The 19,478-nt window shown below is 38.3% G+C and overlaps 1 protein-coding gene across 6 annotated transcripts in view; it reads right to left on the bottom strand.

Moving 5' to 3' along the window:
• CLASP2 (cytoplasmic linker associated protein 2) overlaps positions 1 to 19,467 on the bottom strand; it is a 182,173-nt gene extending 162,706 nt beyond the window's left edge. For all 6 annotated transcript variants that reach the window (XM_023732233.1, XM_023732235.1, XM_023732234.1 and 3 more), the window contains exons 1-6: positions 19,248 to 19,467; positions 11,122 to 11,200; positions 4,839 to 4,942; positions 2,837 to 2,928; positions 1,528 to 1,603; positions 394 to 491 (exon numbers count right to left, since the gene is read on the bottom strand). In XM_023732233.1, the coding sequence (XP_023588001.1) occupies positions 394 to 491; positions 1,528 to 1,603; positions 2,837 to 2,928; positions 4,839 to 4,942; positions 11,122 to 11,200; positions 19,248 to 19,442 (644 nt within the window). In that variant the 5' untranslated portion in view covers positions 19,443 to 19,467. The remainder of the gene's footprint in view (positions 1 to 393; positions 492 to 1,527; positions 1,604 to 2,836; positions 2,929 to 4,838; positions 4,943 to 11,121; positions 11,201 to 19,247) is intronic.
• Between the last annotated feature and the right edge of the window lie 11 nt (positions 19,468 to 19,478).

The raw sequence follows: 19,478 nt of genomic DNA, 5'->3' as shown, positions 1-19,478 counted from the left end.
CTTGGAAACTCTGTGGGGCAGTCCAACCCTGTCGTATGGGTCGCTATGAGCCAAAATTGACTCAACGGCAACAGGTTTGGTTTTGGTTTTTTAACCTATACATGGAGCCCCGGTGGCACAGTGGTTAAGAGCTTGGCTGCTAATGAAAAGTTTGGCAGTTCAAATCCTCCAGGCACTCTTTGGAAAACCTATGCGGCAGTTCTACTCTGTCCTATAGGGTTGCTAGGAGTCGGAATTGACTCCACAGCAGTGGGTTTGGTACAGGAACCTATATATTCTTTTGTATCTTTGAAGTTTCAAACATTTCAGACATTTGAATCTACTGAAAATAAGCACTTGAAATTAAGAAATTTTTAAACAGTGGCAAAAATAAATAAATTCAGCAAGACGTACCTGGCAGGGGGAATTCCTCTCCTATGAAGGTCCACCCTCACTTTCTCTCCCACGTGTCTATAAATCTCCACAATGGCCAATACTGCAGCATCTCTCACCTGTCGAAGAATGTGGTAAAAATAAAATACTTCATCTTACAGTAACACTGCACTAGTAGCCCATTTACCAACTTGAAGCTCCAGTGGATTTTATTGCCTGTAAGCCCCTTGGAGACTATCACAGCAGGTCATTAGCCAAAACCATGAGAGCCTGCCAAGAAACCTCTAGAGAATCCTCGGGAAAGGTTTTTACCGAAATCTAACAAATTTGTAATTAGAAGTTACTGATTTGGCCTTCAAAAAATTTTCAAGTTATAACAAGATGCTGAAAAAAAAAAAAAAAAAAAAAACACCAATAGTTGTCTGAATACAAATTATTAACAAGGTTAATATATTTTCCTTGAATAAAACTGCCTTTCAAGAATGTGGCCTAAAGACAAGAATTTGGACAACAGTTCACTGTCAAAGAACACCTGGAGAGTCAGCAGAAATCTCTCTTCTCAACCTCCTGATGGGAGCCAGGGCATGAAAGAAAGGAAAACCTTGCCCAGGGTACATTCAATATGCCCAAGCCGTGCCAAAGGTTACAGTCAAGACTGAACTCCACCAGGAGGGATGAGACCTAGAACACATCCCTGAAATTCTGCCTACAGTGTGTGCAGCTCAGATAAAGAAGTTCCCAACGTGTGATAAAGCACTGGCACAAACGCTCTGTTAAACAGTTACGACTGCCGCAAGCAGCAGCCATATTCAGGAATGATGAAAGGAAGTGGACACCCCTCTCCCCACAGTTAACACATAGGAGACTGCAGAAAAGAATCCAACTTCTTTCTTGTTCCGTCTCTAAAACTCAGTAGCTAGCCATTAAATCCCATCTACCATTAATACTAGACAAATAGCTGACAAACTTAACCAATTTATGGGAATATAATACGTTCTTTTTAAAAATTAACTTTGGTGGGTCTAAAAAAAATGAGGCAAGATCTTAATTTCACCCCCCTCCACCCTGCTTCCTCTTTTTTTTCAATGGGGTAAGAGCACCAGTAAAGAAAGAGAGACCCCAAAAGTCAATCCTGAAACAGAAAACAATTTTTACCTGACTGTTGGAATCTCCAAACAGGACACATAAATGTGGTACCAACTTGCTGAGAGCTAATGGCTGAGCTCCAAAACTAAAAATAATTTTGAGGAAAAAAAATTGTTTTAATCAAACAGTAAACCAAAAAATCTTTATCCTTTTTTCTTGTCTGTATCAATAAGACAAATATCATGGTAGAGAGCATGGACACCCGTCATTAAAACATGACGGGCAGGAGACACAAGCAAAAAATAATTCTACCCAATGTGAAACATACAAATGTAAATAATAATTGAGACTGATAACTGTCAACACAAGACATGACCCAGCAAAACGTTCAACCTTGAACATAATGGCACGCTTAAACCTAGTGATCTACCAGTCATCTAAGCTCAGAAGAAAATCAGAGTTACACATAAATTCCCGTTCTAATGAAATGTTAAAGGAAATACGAATGTAGTAAATGAAAAGATCTTTATGTATGCTTATTAATGTTTTGATGAGTCATGGGGTGACAGCAAAGGACAAGCGTGTCAAAAACCATGTAAGTTGTGCAGACAGAATGCACTCACAAACTCTACACGGCAGAAAGGACCACAGAGGAGTTAAATAAAACAAATGAAGGTACAGTTAGAGAAAAGGAAGTAACAGGAAAAGTTGAAAGCTACTACTTATTACCTATTATGTTGCACAGAACCTGAAAAAAAAAAATCTAGAATGAGAACAAAAGTCCCCAGCTTACTATTTCTTCAGACTGGCCATCCTGAGCTCTGTGATATCTACACAGTCAGAGCCCTGCACACCGATACCAGATCTGTCTCTAGCTACCTGGGAGAGTCTTGTTCAGTCTATGATTTTGGTAGCCACCAAAGCTGCTCTAGGAAACCTAGGGCCAATTGGCAAGAGAAAGATACAGAGACAGACAGAGACGCAAACAAAGAACAATGACTACAATCTCTGAAATCTCACTGAACTAAAAACAATTTCAAATCACCAGCACAGAAATGGGTCCTATGTTATCAGCTTAGCAGTTATATGACCATCTACTTAGTGGCTACTGTTAATATACCAAAGAAAAAAAAGAAACCAAGAAAGAAACACCTCTTATCACTGAATGATAATCTAAAAGTAACAACATAAACAATAACGACATACACACAAAAAAATAAAGGCATCAAATAAAAACTCTTGTGCCAGAATTCAATTAATAACTATTTAAAAATTTCATAGCTATTTCCATAGCTTTCCCTGAGCTTTGTGATATGGATTTTTTTTTATGAAAAATAAAAAACATAATAAGGCCATTTTAATTAATCATTAAACTTACATGTTTAAGGTCTCAACAAGACACAGACAGACACCTTCTCGTGATCGAAAATTCTTGTGCTTAAAACCAGAAGCCAACTGCTCCCAGATGTACTGTTTGAAAGAAAAGTAAACATGTATAACAAAAAAATTAAATTACTCATGTTGTCATCTTTTACCTCTTTCCAACCTTATCACCAATCTCTTACCAACCTTACTGGTAACTGAATTTTCTCACCAGTCACTTCACTTGTCTGCTACGTACAAGAAGGATTCTAAGCCAAATTTGTACTCCACTTGCTCTCACCCATTTTTTGGTATCTTAATCTTGTGTTTAGTTTTTATTTATATAACACTTTCACTTATTCTCAGAAAAACCGTGTCCTATATCTAAACACCTTAGAATTTTCAAGGACACAGCATTTCTCCTAAGCTTTCGAAACCTTCAACAACAATGCTACTATCTCAGTAGTCCAGGAAGCATGTAGGATGTCCAACATTTCCTAGCAACTGGCTATAGACTGTCACACAGAACAGGCTTTTTCAACATTTTATAAATTAGTCTATTCTTTTAATACTGGGTTCAAATACATAAAAGTATTTGGGCAAATCATTTTCTGGCTAAAACAAAAAACCAAACCCATTGCCTTCAAGTTGATTCCGACTCATAGCAACCCTAAAGGACAGAGCAGAACAGCTCTGTAGGGTTTCCAAGGCAGAATGCCACATCTTTCTCCTGCGGAGCACCTGGTAGATTCAAACTGCTGACCTTTTGGTTAGTAGCCGAGCGTTTAACCACTGTGCCACCAGGGCTTCTATTTTATGGCTACCTATTATAATTTTCTTTTGGAATAAGCATTTATAAAATATAAAAATAATCCAAAACAAGTACATGAGTTTGGTGTAAGAAGGAATCCAACTTTACTTTTCCAAACACAAAGATAATTGTTCTAGTCCATCCTTCCTCCACATTTAGAAACACCACCTTTACTATTTACTAAATTCATTTATATCTATTCTATGCCTCTTTCTGCACTTTTGACTCATTTCTACTAATGTGTTTTCTCTCTTCCTGTCAAACTTTTTGGAAGGTAACTTGAAAGTTTATATAAAAATCTTAGCTGTGACTAACATAACTCAGCAACACCATCTCTAGAACTTTAGTCTACAGAAATATTTAAACCCAAAGATACATGTACAAGGATGTTTCTTACAGTACTTTTTGCAATAAAAGAAAGTAAAAGGCAACTTAAAGTATGACTCAATAAAATATCAAAGGATATCCACACCAAACTACAAAGATTTAGCTGGGAAGTGTACAGTAGCTGGGAAGACAATTCACTTCCACAATTCATTACTATCTGGATTTTATACAAAATACTACAATTTTTACACTGCATTTTAAATGATATCATATTATTATGCATATTGTATTTTCTGGGTTTTTTTTCCACTTAATATAAGCTACTCTTTAAATCTTTGTATATGTGTCAATTTATTTTTGCTCTGCTTTCAAAACACCTCTATAAGGACACAAATTATTCCTATTATATTCATACAATGCAAGTCATTGTCATAGAATATATGCCTTATATAATTAGTAACCACCTGCTAAAATAAAAATGTTTCTTCCTGTCTCTGTTGCAAAATTTAACAATATAACATTCACAGTTCTCAAAATAAGCCCTCTCAGTAAACGTTGATAACTTGCATATAAAGAAAACCAAAAAATGCTAAAGTATAATATAGTCAGTATATTGTCTTAAAACTATGGGCTAGCTTAAAAAAAAAAAACAGCATGGAAGAGTAGAAAATAAGAAAAAGAAAACTGAAAGTCCAAAAACTTAAATATTGATATTTACTATAAATTTCAATTCTTTCAGAGCATTAGTAACAACTCATTCTTTAAAAAAAATTCTGCTATAATGCCCCCTGGAGCTTTACTGACTGGCTGTGATTCTATCTACCTTTGTTGACATTTCATCATTAATTAGCAAGATGTGAATTTTAAAAGTGAGGCCTACCACAGGTGGTGCTACTTGATCCATCAACTTCAATATCAGATTCACAGCTTCGTCTCGAACCTTGTCTTTGGCATCTCCCATTCTGTCTATTAAAGCTACAATAACTAGAGAGAGGGAAAGAGGAAAAGTATAAATATTTACTAACTTACCTCCATCACAAACTATAGTTTACAAAATTACAAGCGGCAATTATTTCCATAAATGAAAAGTTACAAGGTAAGCAAATTAATTGTCTTAAGTTCTTTACTCATGAGTCTGATCAAAGAAAAATAACTGAGAAAGAAGTTTCAGAAGAACATATACAGGATGACTCCACTTATAATCATGTTCAAAACTACAGGTAAAAGTAAATATTATTTCATTTAGGGATGCACATAGATGGTTAAGCTGTACAGACGAGCAGAGGAGGGACTACACCAAAGGTAAGGATGATGGTTTCCTCTGGGAGAGGGAAGGACAGGGTGTCATCAGGAAATGCAGAGAGGGAGCTTCTAAGGAACTGGAGAGTCCTATTTTCTTGACCTGGGCACAGTCTGGTGTTGGTTTTATCATTATTCTTTAAACTGTACATTTTTGATACGTATTCTTCTGCACATATGACATATTCCACAACAGGCCCCTGAGGTTGAAGACTTTCCCTACTACCTCCTAGTCTTGGCACTACTCCATAAAAGGAGGCAGGAAAGACAGGTCAGAGTCCAGTCTGGTAGAGTCTCCATGAACAAGGGTTCTGTAACTGTAAGTGAACAATCCACCACAAAGAAATTACATCTTGTACGGGGGGGGGGGGATTCCGAGGGGACAGGTTCTAAAGTCAGCTCACAGGGCAAAAATTTCTCATAGTCAGAATTATCTTTCTGTAATCCACTTAGTGTAGTGTTATTAGGTATGTGACCTTGAACAGGTTATTGAACCTCTTTTTGTCTTTATTTTCTCACCCATAAATGGGGTTAGCAGTACTCACCTCAGAGAATAACTATAAGACAATACATGCAAACAACTCAAAAAAAAAAAAAAAAAAAACCCAAACCATTGTCGTCAAGTTGATTCTGACCCATAGCGACTCTATATGACATAGGAGAAATGCCCCATAGGGTTTCCAAGGAGAGGCTGGTATATTTGAACTGCCATTCTTCTGGTTAGCAGCCAAGCTCCTAACCACCACGCCACCAGGGCTCCGTAAATAACTCCAAGAGTGATTACTATCCAGCATGTTCAAAAGCAAAGAAATTAACTTTTTTTTCTCTTTTGATATTTCAGCTACGTCCTTCCTTTTTTCTGAGGCAATGGAGGCCTGAGGTGTAGTTTAAACAGAGGAAGGAGGAAAAAGGAAATCAGGAAAAGGATTTTTCTCTAGTTTATTTATACCAAAAAACAAAAAACCCAAACCTGCCATCATCAAGTCAATTCTAACTCATGGCAATCCCATGTGTTTTAAAGTAGAACTGCCCCATAGGGTTTTCTTGGCTGTAATCTTCATGGAAGCAGACTGCCAGGCCTTTCTTCCATGGCACTGCTGGGTGGGTTTGAACCGCCAGCCTTTAGGTGCCACCTAGGAACCTCAGTTTATTTACAGACACAATATAATTAAATGTGTAAGTGATCTGATACTAATATATTTGTCCAAAATGTAATAAACAATTTGATGTTGTAATGATCAACAACACTTAAGGAAAAAATAAATTACTTTCTTTTTGAAAGAAAATGACTAGGGTGAGAAGCCAACTATTACAAATACAGTGAGATCATTCCAAAACCTAAGACTAATCAAGGAAATGATTGTGCAAGAAAAAAAGCTCTCGCCATAAAAATCATGAGGCAACAGAAATATCCGTCAGTGGGAACAATATAAACCTTCGCATTTTGCTTAGTTAGGTTAATACTAGAGGAATTTATCGACATCTAGAAGATTGGCAATTGTGGGACTCTGGTTCTAACTTCTGAGAGGCAAAAGACAAAAGAAAAGGCTATGAAAATGTTAGACATCACTACGTGCTAAGCCCTGTATTATCTCTAATCCTCACGACAATCCTACGCAGTAGGGTAGGCTCGTTGGAGAGAGAAGGCCCAGCGGGATCAAAAACTTGCCCAAGGTCACACAAATAACAAGTGGTGAAACCAGGGTTTAAATAACCTAGGCAATGTAAGGTCCCAGTTATAACCACTTCTGTTTACTTGTATGAGGTGTCTGGGTGTATGCGTGTCTTTGTTTTAACAACCATGTAACAATAACGGGGGGAAAAAAAAGGCACTTGATTCCTGAGAGCTGGGATTTACCTACAAAAGGAAAATAATGTTGGCCCATGCGAGGCTCACCTGAATATTAAAAACAAGTTCTGTAAAACAAGAACAACAAAAACAAAATAACCTCACACTACAAAAACTTAACATTACAGTTAGTTATTAAACAAAAAAATTCATCATTTGTTTTGCATTGGCATCCCTTTTCCACACAAACTCTCTTGGAGTTTTAATCCCAGCTCTACCAGTAATTAATTATGTTGTTGCTGCCAGGTGCCGTTGAGTCAGTTCTGACTCATAGCAATCCTACGTACAAGAGAACAAAACACTGCCCAGTCCTGTGCCATCCTCACGATCATTGCTGTGTTTGAGCCCATTGTTGCAGTCCCTGTATCAATCCATCTCGTTGAGGCTCTTCCTCCTTTTCGCTGACCCTCTACTTTACCAAGCATGATATCCTTCTCCAGGGACTGGTCCCTCCTGTTAGTATGTCCAAAGTACGTGAGATGAGCTATATAAGAATAGTAAATGTCTCTGAACTTCAAAGCCTCCTTGTCTATAAAACAAGGAAGGAAACTAATACTAGGCCTGCACCTCACATGACTAATGTGAGGATGAAGTAACATGAGACAGAAGCCCCTGTGCCAGGCCCATAATAAGCACCCGAAAGTGTCAGCACTCTTCCTTAAAGATATGTGTATTATATAATGACCACTGAACTATCATTAAATATGACGAACGTTCAACAGGTATTTACTGGACATCCAGGACAGTTTTTCACCCTGCTGTTAGTTGCTGTTGGGTCGACTCCCACTCCAGGCAACCTTATGTATATAACAGAACGAAGACTCTCAATAAGAATTTGTGAAATAAGTGAACCAATCTATCACAGACTGGAATTTGCATAGTAAAACATGGACCAAGTGTGAAACCTATCTGTTAGCATATTTTATTCTCTTAGCGTGGAATAAGATGAAAACCATTTTATCAGATGCAGAACTGATAACCAGGAATCCTGACTCTTCTAACAGTCTTTCTATAACACCATTCAGGTTAAAACTGTCTGTCTCATAAGATTGGTAAAATACAAGATCCTTTATTGAATTAGGAGCCCTGGTGATGCGGTGGTTAAGAGCTACAGCTGCTAACCAAAAGGCGGGCAGTGCCAATCCACCAGCTGTTCCATGAAAACACTATGGGGCAGTTCTTCTCTGTCCTATAGAGTCGCCATGAGTCAGAATCAACTCGACGTCAACGGGTTGGTTTAGGTTACTGAATTCAGTTATAAAATCAGGGTTAGCGATCAGTGATAAATGTGAACTGTGTATCTTCTTTGTTTGAAAATTTTATTTCTCCATAATATATGTGGTCATGAAAGAAAAAAAATTAAACTATATTACTATGCAAATATATGATTATATATTAAAGTATTACATTAATAGAGCTCTTACCCTTTTGGAACTATGTCTAAAACTAAACGTGACTCTCAATTTTTCTAAAACATCCATTCACTTTTAATGCAAAAGGGCATTAAAAATACCTATAAAGATAGTCTAAAACCTAAACACATCGAAATAATATCAAACTGAGTTACACATTATCTAGGGTTATATTACCAAAAAACTTCCAAAACATAATTTAATCTAACTCTTTCCTCTTACAGAGGGGGTCCTCAAGTTTAGCTGGCTTGACTCAGGATTGAGACAGGGCAGAACAAGAAAGCTAACTAACCCCGTGGACTCGGTCCCATTCTGTGCTCTTGAAGAGCACGCAGATGGACTGCCTATCTTGCAGAGCTGTTATGCAAACTAGAAATAACGTGTGGAAAATCTTTCCAACGTGTAAAGCAGATAAGCCCAGTAAATGGGTAAAAGGTTGGACATTCAATAAATGGTAGCTAAACTGTGATGAAATTTCCTATTATACCACGCTGACTCGCAACTTAATAACGAGTTCAAGCTTCATGAAGGACAATGATGAGCACTTACAGATCAAAGTGAAAACAGTATTGACTAATGGGATATTCAAGCAGAGTAGGAGATTTAAAACAAACTATATATACAAGAATTTGTAGATATGTGCCATCTAGCTCAGCAAACACATAAGAAAAACACTAATGAACAAATGCAATTTAATGTAATTCATTAAGTATTTAAGAGCATAGGAATCATGGAGTAAAGAAATTCAGTACAGCATAAGGTTAATCTGAAAAACTCCCAGACATCGGAATTGAAACTTTAAAAGGAAAAGAACGAACCATGGAGAACAGGAGAGGATCTGAAAACAGAAATAACAACACAGCAGAGGCATAAACAAGTTAAGCTAGAAACGAGAGTGAGCAAGTTTCTGACTAGCTGGAGCAGAAAAAGAGGCCTGATGAAGATCACGAAGAACGAAGGCTGCCGAGATGGAGAAGGGGAACACTTGGTGCGAGAACTTGAACACCAAGGACGGCAAAGCAGAAGGAAGGGGCGGAAGGAGAACTGTGCTGGGAGTCAGCAAACTAGGATTATGGTCCCAATACTCTTACTACCTCGATGTGAGTAGTCAGTACGTCAAGCCCCATCTGGCTCTCCTTGTGGCTGGAAAATAAGTGACAGGACTACCTAATACTAGAATTAGGCTCGATTCGACAATGTCATCTTTAACAACTAGTAACACAGAGCTTCTACTACAGGGCAGGGGTCACAAACACAAATGCTTACAGCTAGGGAGGTACCAGAAATGCAGAAACCGAGCGAGGTCTAAGAACTGCAGTATTCCAACCTTACTGCATTATGACCAATACTCGCAGTTATGAGGGACAAGAGGAGGTGGACTTATGTAATTAAGAGCTCATGCCCCAGCCCAAAGGGAAGCTATGACACAGCTTCAGCCAATAATCACATGCAGGAATCGAAGGCCAGGGATGCCACCTCAGCCAGAGTTTTCAAGATAAACCAGAAATATAAATTTTTATGTGTAACTTCCCAATTTTAAACACTGGCTGTAAATGTTTTAAAACAAAGAAAGAAGCAAATAAGATGGGTTTTTAGGGTAGTTTTTAACATCCACCACAGGACACTAGATAGGAGAGTGACAGAGTAAAAATCTTTTCAGACTATATTTATACAAAGGATGAATTTGAACAGGGTATTAATTATTAGGGGAATAAAAAAGATAGGAAAATCTACTAGGATGTCTGTGCTAAAAGGGCAGCTAACCAAACAAAAAAACCCATTGCCATGAAGTCGATTCCGACTCATAGTGACCCTATAGGACAGAGCAGAACTGCTCCACAGGGTTTCCAAGGAGCGGCTGGTGGATTTGAACTGCCGACCTTTTGGTTAGCAGCTGAGCTCTTAATCACTGTGCCACCAGGGCTCCAAAAGGGTAGCTAGAAAATAAAAATAAGAGAAGAAACTGGCAGAATTTGCTGATGTACCGAGCATAAAGAAAAAAGTTGATCAAAGATATTTGAAAATAAGTGGGATGATACACTGACATTTTGAGGTATTAGTTTAACACACTGAAAAATCACTCTTTAACATCTGAAATTACCCTGAGACATGTTGCTGTATTGTCTTTTTTTTTCACTTAATTTTTTAACTTTTATTGTATTTGACAAAATATTGGTCTGCAATATTTTCATTGGCAGTAAAAGAACTGTTCCTTCAACAAAGTCTGAAAAATGCTGGTACAAGTTATGTTTTAAATTTTCATATTTTACAAAAAAGTAAAAGATGCAGTAAAAGATCTGAAAATATTAGGTAAAAATCTATTTAGCAGTACATCCAGCAAGTTTTTTGCTTTTCTTTGTCTTCTGCCTCAAAGGGGATGTAATTATCTATTTTAATACGCTTAAAATCTTTTATGGCTGGGCAAATTAAATGCTAAACAGTAGACCTCTGAGTTGTACAAACTTCTGTTTTTGCATTTACAGAAAACTAATTATCTAAGATAAAAAGTCACTATGGATTTTACTAGTTAATAAAATATGTTTTCACCAAAAAAAGTCACTATGTTAATCCTCACAATGACTTTTTAAATAAAGTTAACTTACCCATTGCTACATAGGATTTAAATCGTGTCGATAATCTATCCACAAAGGCACTTAAAATTTCCAATCCCATTAATGATACCTACAGACAGAAAGAAGTTTTAATGAATACAAATTACACATACATACTTTAATATCCACTTAAATTGTTGACATTTAAAGACATTCACATAATATACTACTGAGTTTTCTAAAAAAATAAGGAGATCGAAGTATTCAGGGATAAACTGTCATGAGTTTGGGGCTCCTTATTCTCTAATGGTTTGATAATAACACCAATAATAATGCATAAATATGAATTCTCAGTTACCTTTGTAGGCATTATCATTAATGCATCAGGTAAATACAAATTAAGACTACAATGAGATACTACTACGTACAGCATAAAGCTGAAATTACGAAGGCTGACAATACCAAGTGTTGACACAGATATGAAACAATCAGAATTCTTATACATTCCTGGTGGGAATGTAAACAGATACAATCACCTGATAAAACTCTTTGGCAGTATCTTTAAAGCTAGAGCCAAAAAAAATTTTTAGAAAGGAAAAAAATCCAAATGTGCGTTGATAGAAGAATGGATAAATAATTGTATATTTATACAATGGAATAATATACAGCAAGAAGAAAGAACTATTGCTAGTATTTGTGCTAGATACAACAATAGATAAATCTGAAAGACATTAATATTCAGTGAAGAGGAACCAGGCACAAAGAATGCATGCCGTTCCACACCTTCCACATTGATAAAGTTCAAGAACAGGCAAAACTTATGTATGATGGTAAAAGTCAAAACAGGGGTTTACCTCAGTGAGCTTAACAACTAAAGAGACTGAATTAGTAAACAAAAAACTATCCACAAAGAAAAGGCTAGGCCCAGATGGCTGAATTCTACCAAACATTTAAAGAAGAATTAATACCAATTCTTTACAAACTCTTCAAAAAAAAACAGAAAATACTTCTCACCTCACTCATGAGGCCACTATTACACTGACAACAAAATCGACACGAGAAAAATACAGACCAACCCGAGAGTATGGCCCCAAGACACCCTTTTAGCTCAGTGATGAAGTCACTTCTGAGGTTCACCGTACAACCAGGGAGTGGACAGCCCCATAAAACCAAATGGGACTAATGAGGCACAGCAGTCCAGGGACAGGGGCTAGAAGGCAGAAGGGGACAGGAAAGCTGGTGATAGGGAACCCAAGGTTGAGTAAGGATAGTGTTGATGTGTTGTGAGGTTGTTAACCATTGTCATAGGGTCACAGGTGTACTGTTTAATGAGAAACTATTTTGTTCTGTAAACCTTCATCTAAAGGGAGAATAGCAGACAACTGGAAGAGCGTAGTCAATGTCACTGAACTGTGCATGTAGAAATTTTTGAAACGGTGTATCTTTGACTATGTATATTTTCACTAAAAAAAAAAGGTCAAGAAGGGAGAGGGGTTGACATGTCATGGGGTTGTTAACCAGTGTCTTAAAACAATGTGTACTACTGTTTCATGAGAAACTATTTGTTCTGTAAACCTTCACCTGAAGTACAATTAAAACAAAAAAAAACAAAAATACAGACCAATATTGCTTATAAATAGACACACAAAAATCCTCAACAAAATATGAGCAAACCAAATCCAGAAACATAAAAAGAATTATACACCATGAACAAATAGTTTATCCCAGAAATTCAAGGCTGTTTTCACACTAAAAAAAAATCAATGAATGTACTATAATGCATCATAGAATAAAAAATAAAAACCACATAGTCATCTCAATAGAAAAGCATTTGACAAAAATCCAACACCCTTTCAAGATAAAAACACTCAACAAACCAGGAAAAAAGAAAAACTTCCTCAACTTAATAAAGAGCATCTACAAAGACCACAGCTAACACACTTAACAGGAACCCTGGTGTCGCAGTGGTTAAGAGTTCAGCTGCTAACCAAAATGCTGGCAGTTCGAATCTATCAGAAGCTCCTTGGAAACCCTATGGAGCACTTATACTCTGCCCTATAGGGTCACTATGAGTCGGAATAGACTCGATGGCAACGGGTTTTTTGTTTTCTTCTTTTCTATCATACTTAACAGTGAAAGACTGGATGCTTTCCTCTTAAGATCAGGAACAAGACAAGGATGTCTGATCTCACCGCTTCTATCCCACACTGTACTGCAGGTTCAGTCAGGTCGATTAGGGATGAAAAAGAAATAAAAGGCATCCAGATGGAAAGGAAAAAGTAAAACTACCTCTATTTGCATGACAGAAAATTGCTATATACAGAAGATCTTGAGGAAGTCACTAAAATACTACTAGAACGAATAAACTAGCCCAGCAAGGTTGCAGAATACAAAATCAATACACAAAACCAATTTTATTTTTATACATTCACAGTGAACAATCCACAAATGAAATTTCAAAATTCTATTTAAAACAGCATCAAAAAGAATAAAACAGTAATAACAAAAAGTACAAAACTTACAGTCTGAAAACTACAAAACATTGCTGAAAGAAATTAACAAGCTCTAAATAAATGGAAAACTATCCCATGTCAATGGATCAGAAGGCAATACTGTTAAGATGGCAGTACTCTCCCAAACTGATACACAGATTCAAGCTAATTCCTATTAGAATCCTGCCTGGCTTCTTTTTTTTTACATTTTTTTATTTTTACTGGACGTCAGGTGAACGTTTACAGAACAAACAGTTTCTCATGAAACAGGAGTACACATTGTTTTATGACATTGGTTAACAACCCCACGACATGTCAACCCTCTCCCTTCTCGACCTTTTTTTTTTTTTTCGCCTGGCTTCTTTTTAGAAACTGGCAAGCTGACATTAAAATTCACATTGAATTGCAAGGGACCCAGCATAGCCAGAACAATCGTTAAAAAGAATAGTTGGAGGACTCATACTTCCCGAGTTCAAAACTTACTACACAAAGCAACAGTAATCAAAACAGTGTGATGCTGGCATAGGGATAAACATACACATCACTGTTGTTGTTAGTTGCCACTGAGTCCACAGCAACTCATGGCGACCTAGTGTATGCCGGAAGGAAACACTGCCTGGTCCTGCACCATTTTTCATGACTGTTGGTGTGTCAGAGTCCGTTGGCGCGTCTACTGTGTCAATCCATCTCACTGAAAGTTTCCCTTGTTTTGGCTGACCCTCTACTTTACCAAACATGATATCCTTTTCTAGTGATTGGTCTTTCCTGATGACGTGTCCAAGGTAATCAAGTCAAAGTCTCACCATCCTCGCTTTAAGAAGCTTTCTGGTTTATTTCTTCTAAGACTGATCTATTTGTTCTTCTGACAGTCTACAATATGTTCAATGTTTTTCGCCAGCACCACAGTTCAAATGCTTCTATTCTTTTTCTGTCTTCCTTCTTCATTGTCCAGCTTTTGCTTGCATATGAGGCGACTGAAAAGATCATGGCTTGGGTCAGGCTCACCTTAGTCATCAGAGTGACATCTTTGCTTTTGAAAACGTTAATAAGGTCTTTTGCAGCAGATTTGCCCAATATAATACACTGTTTTATTTCTTGACTGCTGCTGCCATGTGCACTGACTATCGATCGAAATAGAATGAAATCTCTAACAACTTCAATTTCTTCATTTATCATAATATTTGTTATATATATGTATAAATACATATTAATTCAATAGAATGAAGAGTGCAGAAATAAACTCATTTTGTCTGTGGTCAACTGATTTTGGATAAGGGTGCCAAGACCATTCAATGAGGAAAGAATAATCTTTTCAAAAGATAGTGTTGGGACAACTGGATATTCACATGCAAAAGAATAAAGTTAGACGCTTACCTCACACCATATATGAAAATTAACTCAACATCTCAAAAAAAGTGTTTTTTAATTAGCTCAAAATGGATCAAAGATCTAAATTTAAGAGCTAAAACTATAAAACTCTTAGAAGAAAACAGACATAATCTTCACGGTCTTGGCAATGCTTTCTTAGAAATGATACCAAAAGCACAAGCAACAAAAGAAAAAAATATATAAACTTGACTTCATCAACATTAAAACCTTTCGTGCTTCAAAGGACACTATCAAGAACGTGAAAAGACAATCCACAGAACGGAAGGAAATACTTGCAAATTACATATCTCGTAAGGGACTGTTAACTAGAACATATGGAAAACTCTTACACTCAATAATAAAAACAAGTAACACAATTAAAAATGGGTAAAGGATCGGAATAGACATTTCTCCAAAGAAGATATACAAGGGCCAATAAGCACATGAAAAGATGCTCAACATCACTGTTCATCAGGCAGATGCATATCAAAACCACAATTAGATGCCACTTCACACCCACTAGGATGGCTAGAATCAAAAAGACAGTAACTGTTGACAAATTTATGGAGATATCAGAACCCTCCTACACTATTGGCAGGAACATAAAATGGTATAAACCTGTTGCCACTGAGTCAATTCCAACTCATGGCCACCCTACAAAATGGTATAGCCACTTTGAAAAAGTCTGGCAGTTCTTCAAACAGTTGAACACTGATGTTGTGTGCCATTGAGTCTATTCTGACTCACAGCGACCCTATAGGAACAACAACATATTTCTTTCATGTCTGTACTCAAATGTCACCTGACTTCCTTGGCCACCCAAAATGGAGACCCATCTTACCCTAATTCTTTCAACACGTTGATTTGCAAACACTTGTTACCTCAAATTATCTAATTTGTATTCCTGTCTGTCTACCTCTTTCTAATATGATCTCCATGTGAAAGGGATCTCCTTCTCCCATTTACTCATCACCCTCTGAGCAAGGTCTTCAATACCAACTAGTTAAATTTCTAACCACCCACCCCCCAAAACTCCCTATTCCGTTCACTGCTTTGTCTCCAAAGCATTTATCACTATCTAACGTATTATAAATTTTATAATAAAAAATCTTGCTTATTTCTCTCCCCCAACTAGAATCTAACTCCACAAGGTCAGGGATTTGTGATTTTTTTTTTTTTCACTATTGCATCTGCAGTACCTAGAAGAGTGAGTGTCTGTATATAATAGGTCCTCAATAAATATCTGAAGACTGAATGAATGAGCCTTGCTTGTCTTGTTCACAAATGGATCCTCCACATCGAGAACAATGTCCAGCATATAAAAGCCACTCATTATTTGTTAAATCAATAAATGTTATATACTCTGTAAGTTACCACTCGAATTCTGAAGTACTTTCAAAGACAAAAAAATTATTTTAGTCAGCATAATTTAAAATTTAAGTACAATTCTCTTCGTGGTTATGCTCAAAATTTTCTACAATAAGCTTTTTAAAAAAAGAGTGAAATATATTTCATTGTACCTTGAGTAAAAAATGATAACTTAGTTGGGTAACTAAGAAGCCCTGGTGGCACAGTAGTTAAACACTCAGCTGCTAACCGAAAGGTGAGCAGTTCGAATCCACCAGCCACTCCGCAGGAGAAAGATGTAGCAGTCTGCTTCTGTAAAGACTAGTCTTGGAAACCTTATGGGACAGTTCTACTCTGTCCTACAGGGTTGCTATGAGTCGGAATTGACTCAACAGCAATGGGTTTGGTTTTTTGGTTTATTTAGTTGGGTAACTTAGTTTGTAAAACTAACAGACTACACAAAAAAAGACCAGACTTACTGGTCTGACAGAGACTGGAAGAACCTCTGAGACTATGGCCCCCGGACACTCTGCTAACTGAGAACTGAAACCATTCTCAAAGCTCATTTTTCAGACAAAGATTAGACAGGCCTATAAAACAAAAAATAACACACGTGAGGAACATGCTTCTTAGTTCAATCAAATACACGAGCCCAAATGGGCAACTCCCGCTTAAAAGCAAGACAGGAAGGCAGGAAGGGACAGGAACTGGAAAAATGGACACAGGGCGCCCAGGGTGGAAAGGGGGAGTGTGCTGTCACGTTGTGGGGATTGCAACCAATGTCACAAAACAATATGGATGTATATTTTTTCAATGAGAAAGTAACTTGAGCTGTAAACTTTCACCTAAAGCACAATAAAATTTAAAACATAAATAAAATGCGAAGAAAAAAAACTAATAGACTAATAAGAATACTCTCTCTCTCACAATGTCAGGAAAAGAGTTTTTATATTACAGAATTCAGCAGAAAAGAGAGAACTAATGATTCAGGAAGGCAAGTGCAGAATCGATGGATCAACGTCCTTGAGTAGGCAAGAGGGGATGGGATCTACTGCGCATGTGGAGGGATCGGCATTAGTCAGCAACACAGACCATTCATTCATTGTAATGGGAAAGAAGACAGAGACACGGGCACAGCAACAAGGAAGCGTGCAGATTAGGTGGAGGGGGCCTGTGGCAGTTCTCTTGTGCTGCTGAAACTGTCTCAAGCCACAGAATCTAGTGAGAAAATATATATTAAAAAGAGATGAGAATCTAGCACAGACCCCTGATGGATGAAGAAAGACCTGGCAATCTGCGTTTGTAAAGATTTCAGCCTAGAAAACCCTATGGGGCAGTTCTACTCTGTCACACAGGGTCACAACGAGTTGAAAATCAACTGGACAGCACCTAACAACAAAAAGGACCAGCTAAAGGAAAAACAGCACTGAGGAGAAGTAATGCTCAGAACATAAAAGAAAAATGGGTATGCTGTGGTATCATAAGAGCCAAGAGTATGTTTCAAGAGATGGGACTGCCCATCCATCATCCACTTGACAGTACATCTGAGGAGGAAAATGGCCCACAGCCAGTTCACTGCAGCCAGTGCAGAAGGCAGCACATCCACATTCACTTGGGAAGGGAGGCCACCAGGGAGGCCAAACATCAAAGCGCTGACTGTCTACAGAAGCCTACGCCACAGCATAAAAACAACTATTTGGAGTGTGGAGTGTGTACATGCCTTTCTTGCAGGGTGAGTACATTTAGCTGTTTCTTCAAAGGAAATAAGAATAACCCCCAAATGGTAATAATAGATTATTAAACAGTAACTTTTCAAAAAAATAAAACAGCATGTAATAGAGCTCAAGGCAGTTAACTCAAACTGTTCATTTTCCTTGTACATTAAAAGTCAAACCCTTACAAAATGCATATAGGCTTCACCATTAAATCTGCATAATGATTCTGCAGTTTGCCTTTCTTTACTATGTGGATAAAAGCTTTCAAAGAACAGCCTATTCCCTAGGTTATAAGGATATACCGCTAAGAAGGATCTCTTCATTCACAGGAGGTTCAAGCCAACATTTTAAACCAACACTGCCACCAGAAGACTAGAAAGGAAAGTAACTGCCGACAACTACTGTATATACTAATTACAGAATTTTTGTCTAGTCTCCCAACGTGACTACATCAAAGCCAGCCTGCTACCGACTCCAGAAACACTCATTCTTTCCTGCACCTCATCCTTTTATTTTACTCTCAGCATCAGCCAAACCTGCTACGACACGGTTTCAAATCCGAATCAGTCCTCAACTGCGGCAATACAAAACCACAGAGAGCGCTCCATTGCTTTCCGTCGCCAATAAACTACAAGCAAATAAATAACGCCATGAGGTCAGCAACTTTTCATTAGATTTAACGGGAAACGCGATCAGGCACCCGATTAAATCCTAGATGCTTGACAGACGAAGAACACGACCTCCCAGACGTAAAAATTATAAAAGAAAAAAAAAAGAAGAAGAAGAAATCAGGTATTACGTAGGATAAAAAACAGTAATTAGGAAGGGATTAACTTTGACATTTCTTTTCAACTTTAAACAGTGTGCCTTAACGCGCTCTGTCTTGGTCTGGGTGGTGTTTACACAGGTATGGAAAAAGTAAAAAGTCTTCCAGCCCTCTATTTTATGTAAGTTATCACAGATTTTTAAAACCGATCAACACTGCGTCCTAGTCCCGAGTAACTTCGCAACGTGCGATGGAATCGCTAGATTTGTCACAATTGTTCACAAATGTGGAAAAAGTTGGTGGCGGTGGGCAGTCAGTCCCCGCTGGCGTCCGAAAAGGCGGGCTGGCCAGTGGGGGCGCCCCTGCGGTAGGGTCTCTGGGCTCCCCGCCCGGGTGGGTCCGAGCTCCCGGCGCATCCCCGGCGCTCCGGTCCGGGATTAAAGGGCCGGCCGGGGAGGGCGTGCCCGGCCCGGCCGCGCCGCCGCTTACCCGGTAGTTGCTGGAGCCCACCCAGCCGGTGAGCGCGTCGATCGTCTTGCCCAGGCGGCCCAGGTCCTCCTCCAGGTCGGGGATGGCGCCGGGGCTGCCGAGGTAGAGCAGCAGCTCCTGGCCGCCCTGCAGCCGGCCGCCCACGTCCTTCTGCTGCACCTGGGCGCTGAAGTACTCCATGCTGCGGGGCTCCATGGCCGCCGCCGGCCGCCCGCCCGCCAGGGGCCAACT

This window comes from Trichechus manatus, unplaced genomic scaffold (genome assembly GCF_000243295.1).
Source record: "Trichechus manatus latirostris isolate Lorelei unplaced genomic scaffold, TriManLat1.0 scaffold00049, whole genome shotgun sequence".
In the NCBI taxonomy this organism is placed as follows: Eukaryota; Metazoa; Chordata; class Mammalia; order Sirenia; family Trichechidae; genus Trichechus; species Trichechus manatus.
This window is presented reverse-complemented; position numbering and strand designations above follow the sequence as displayed.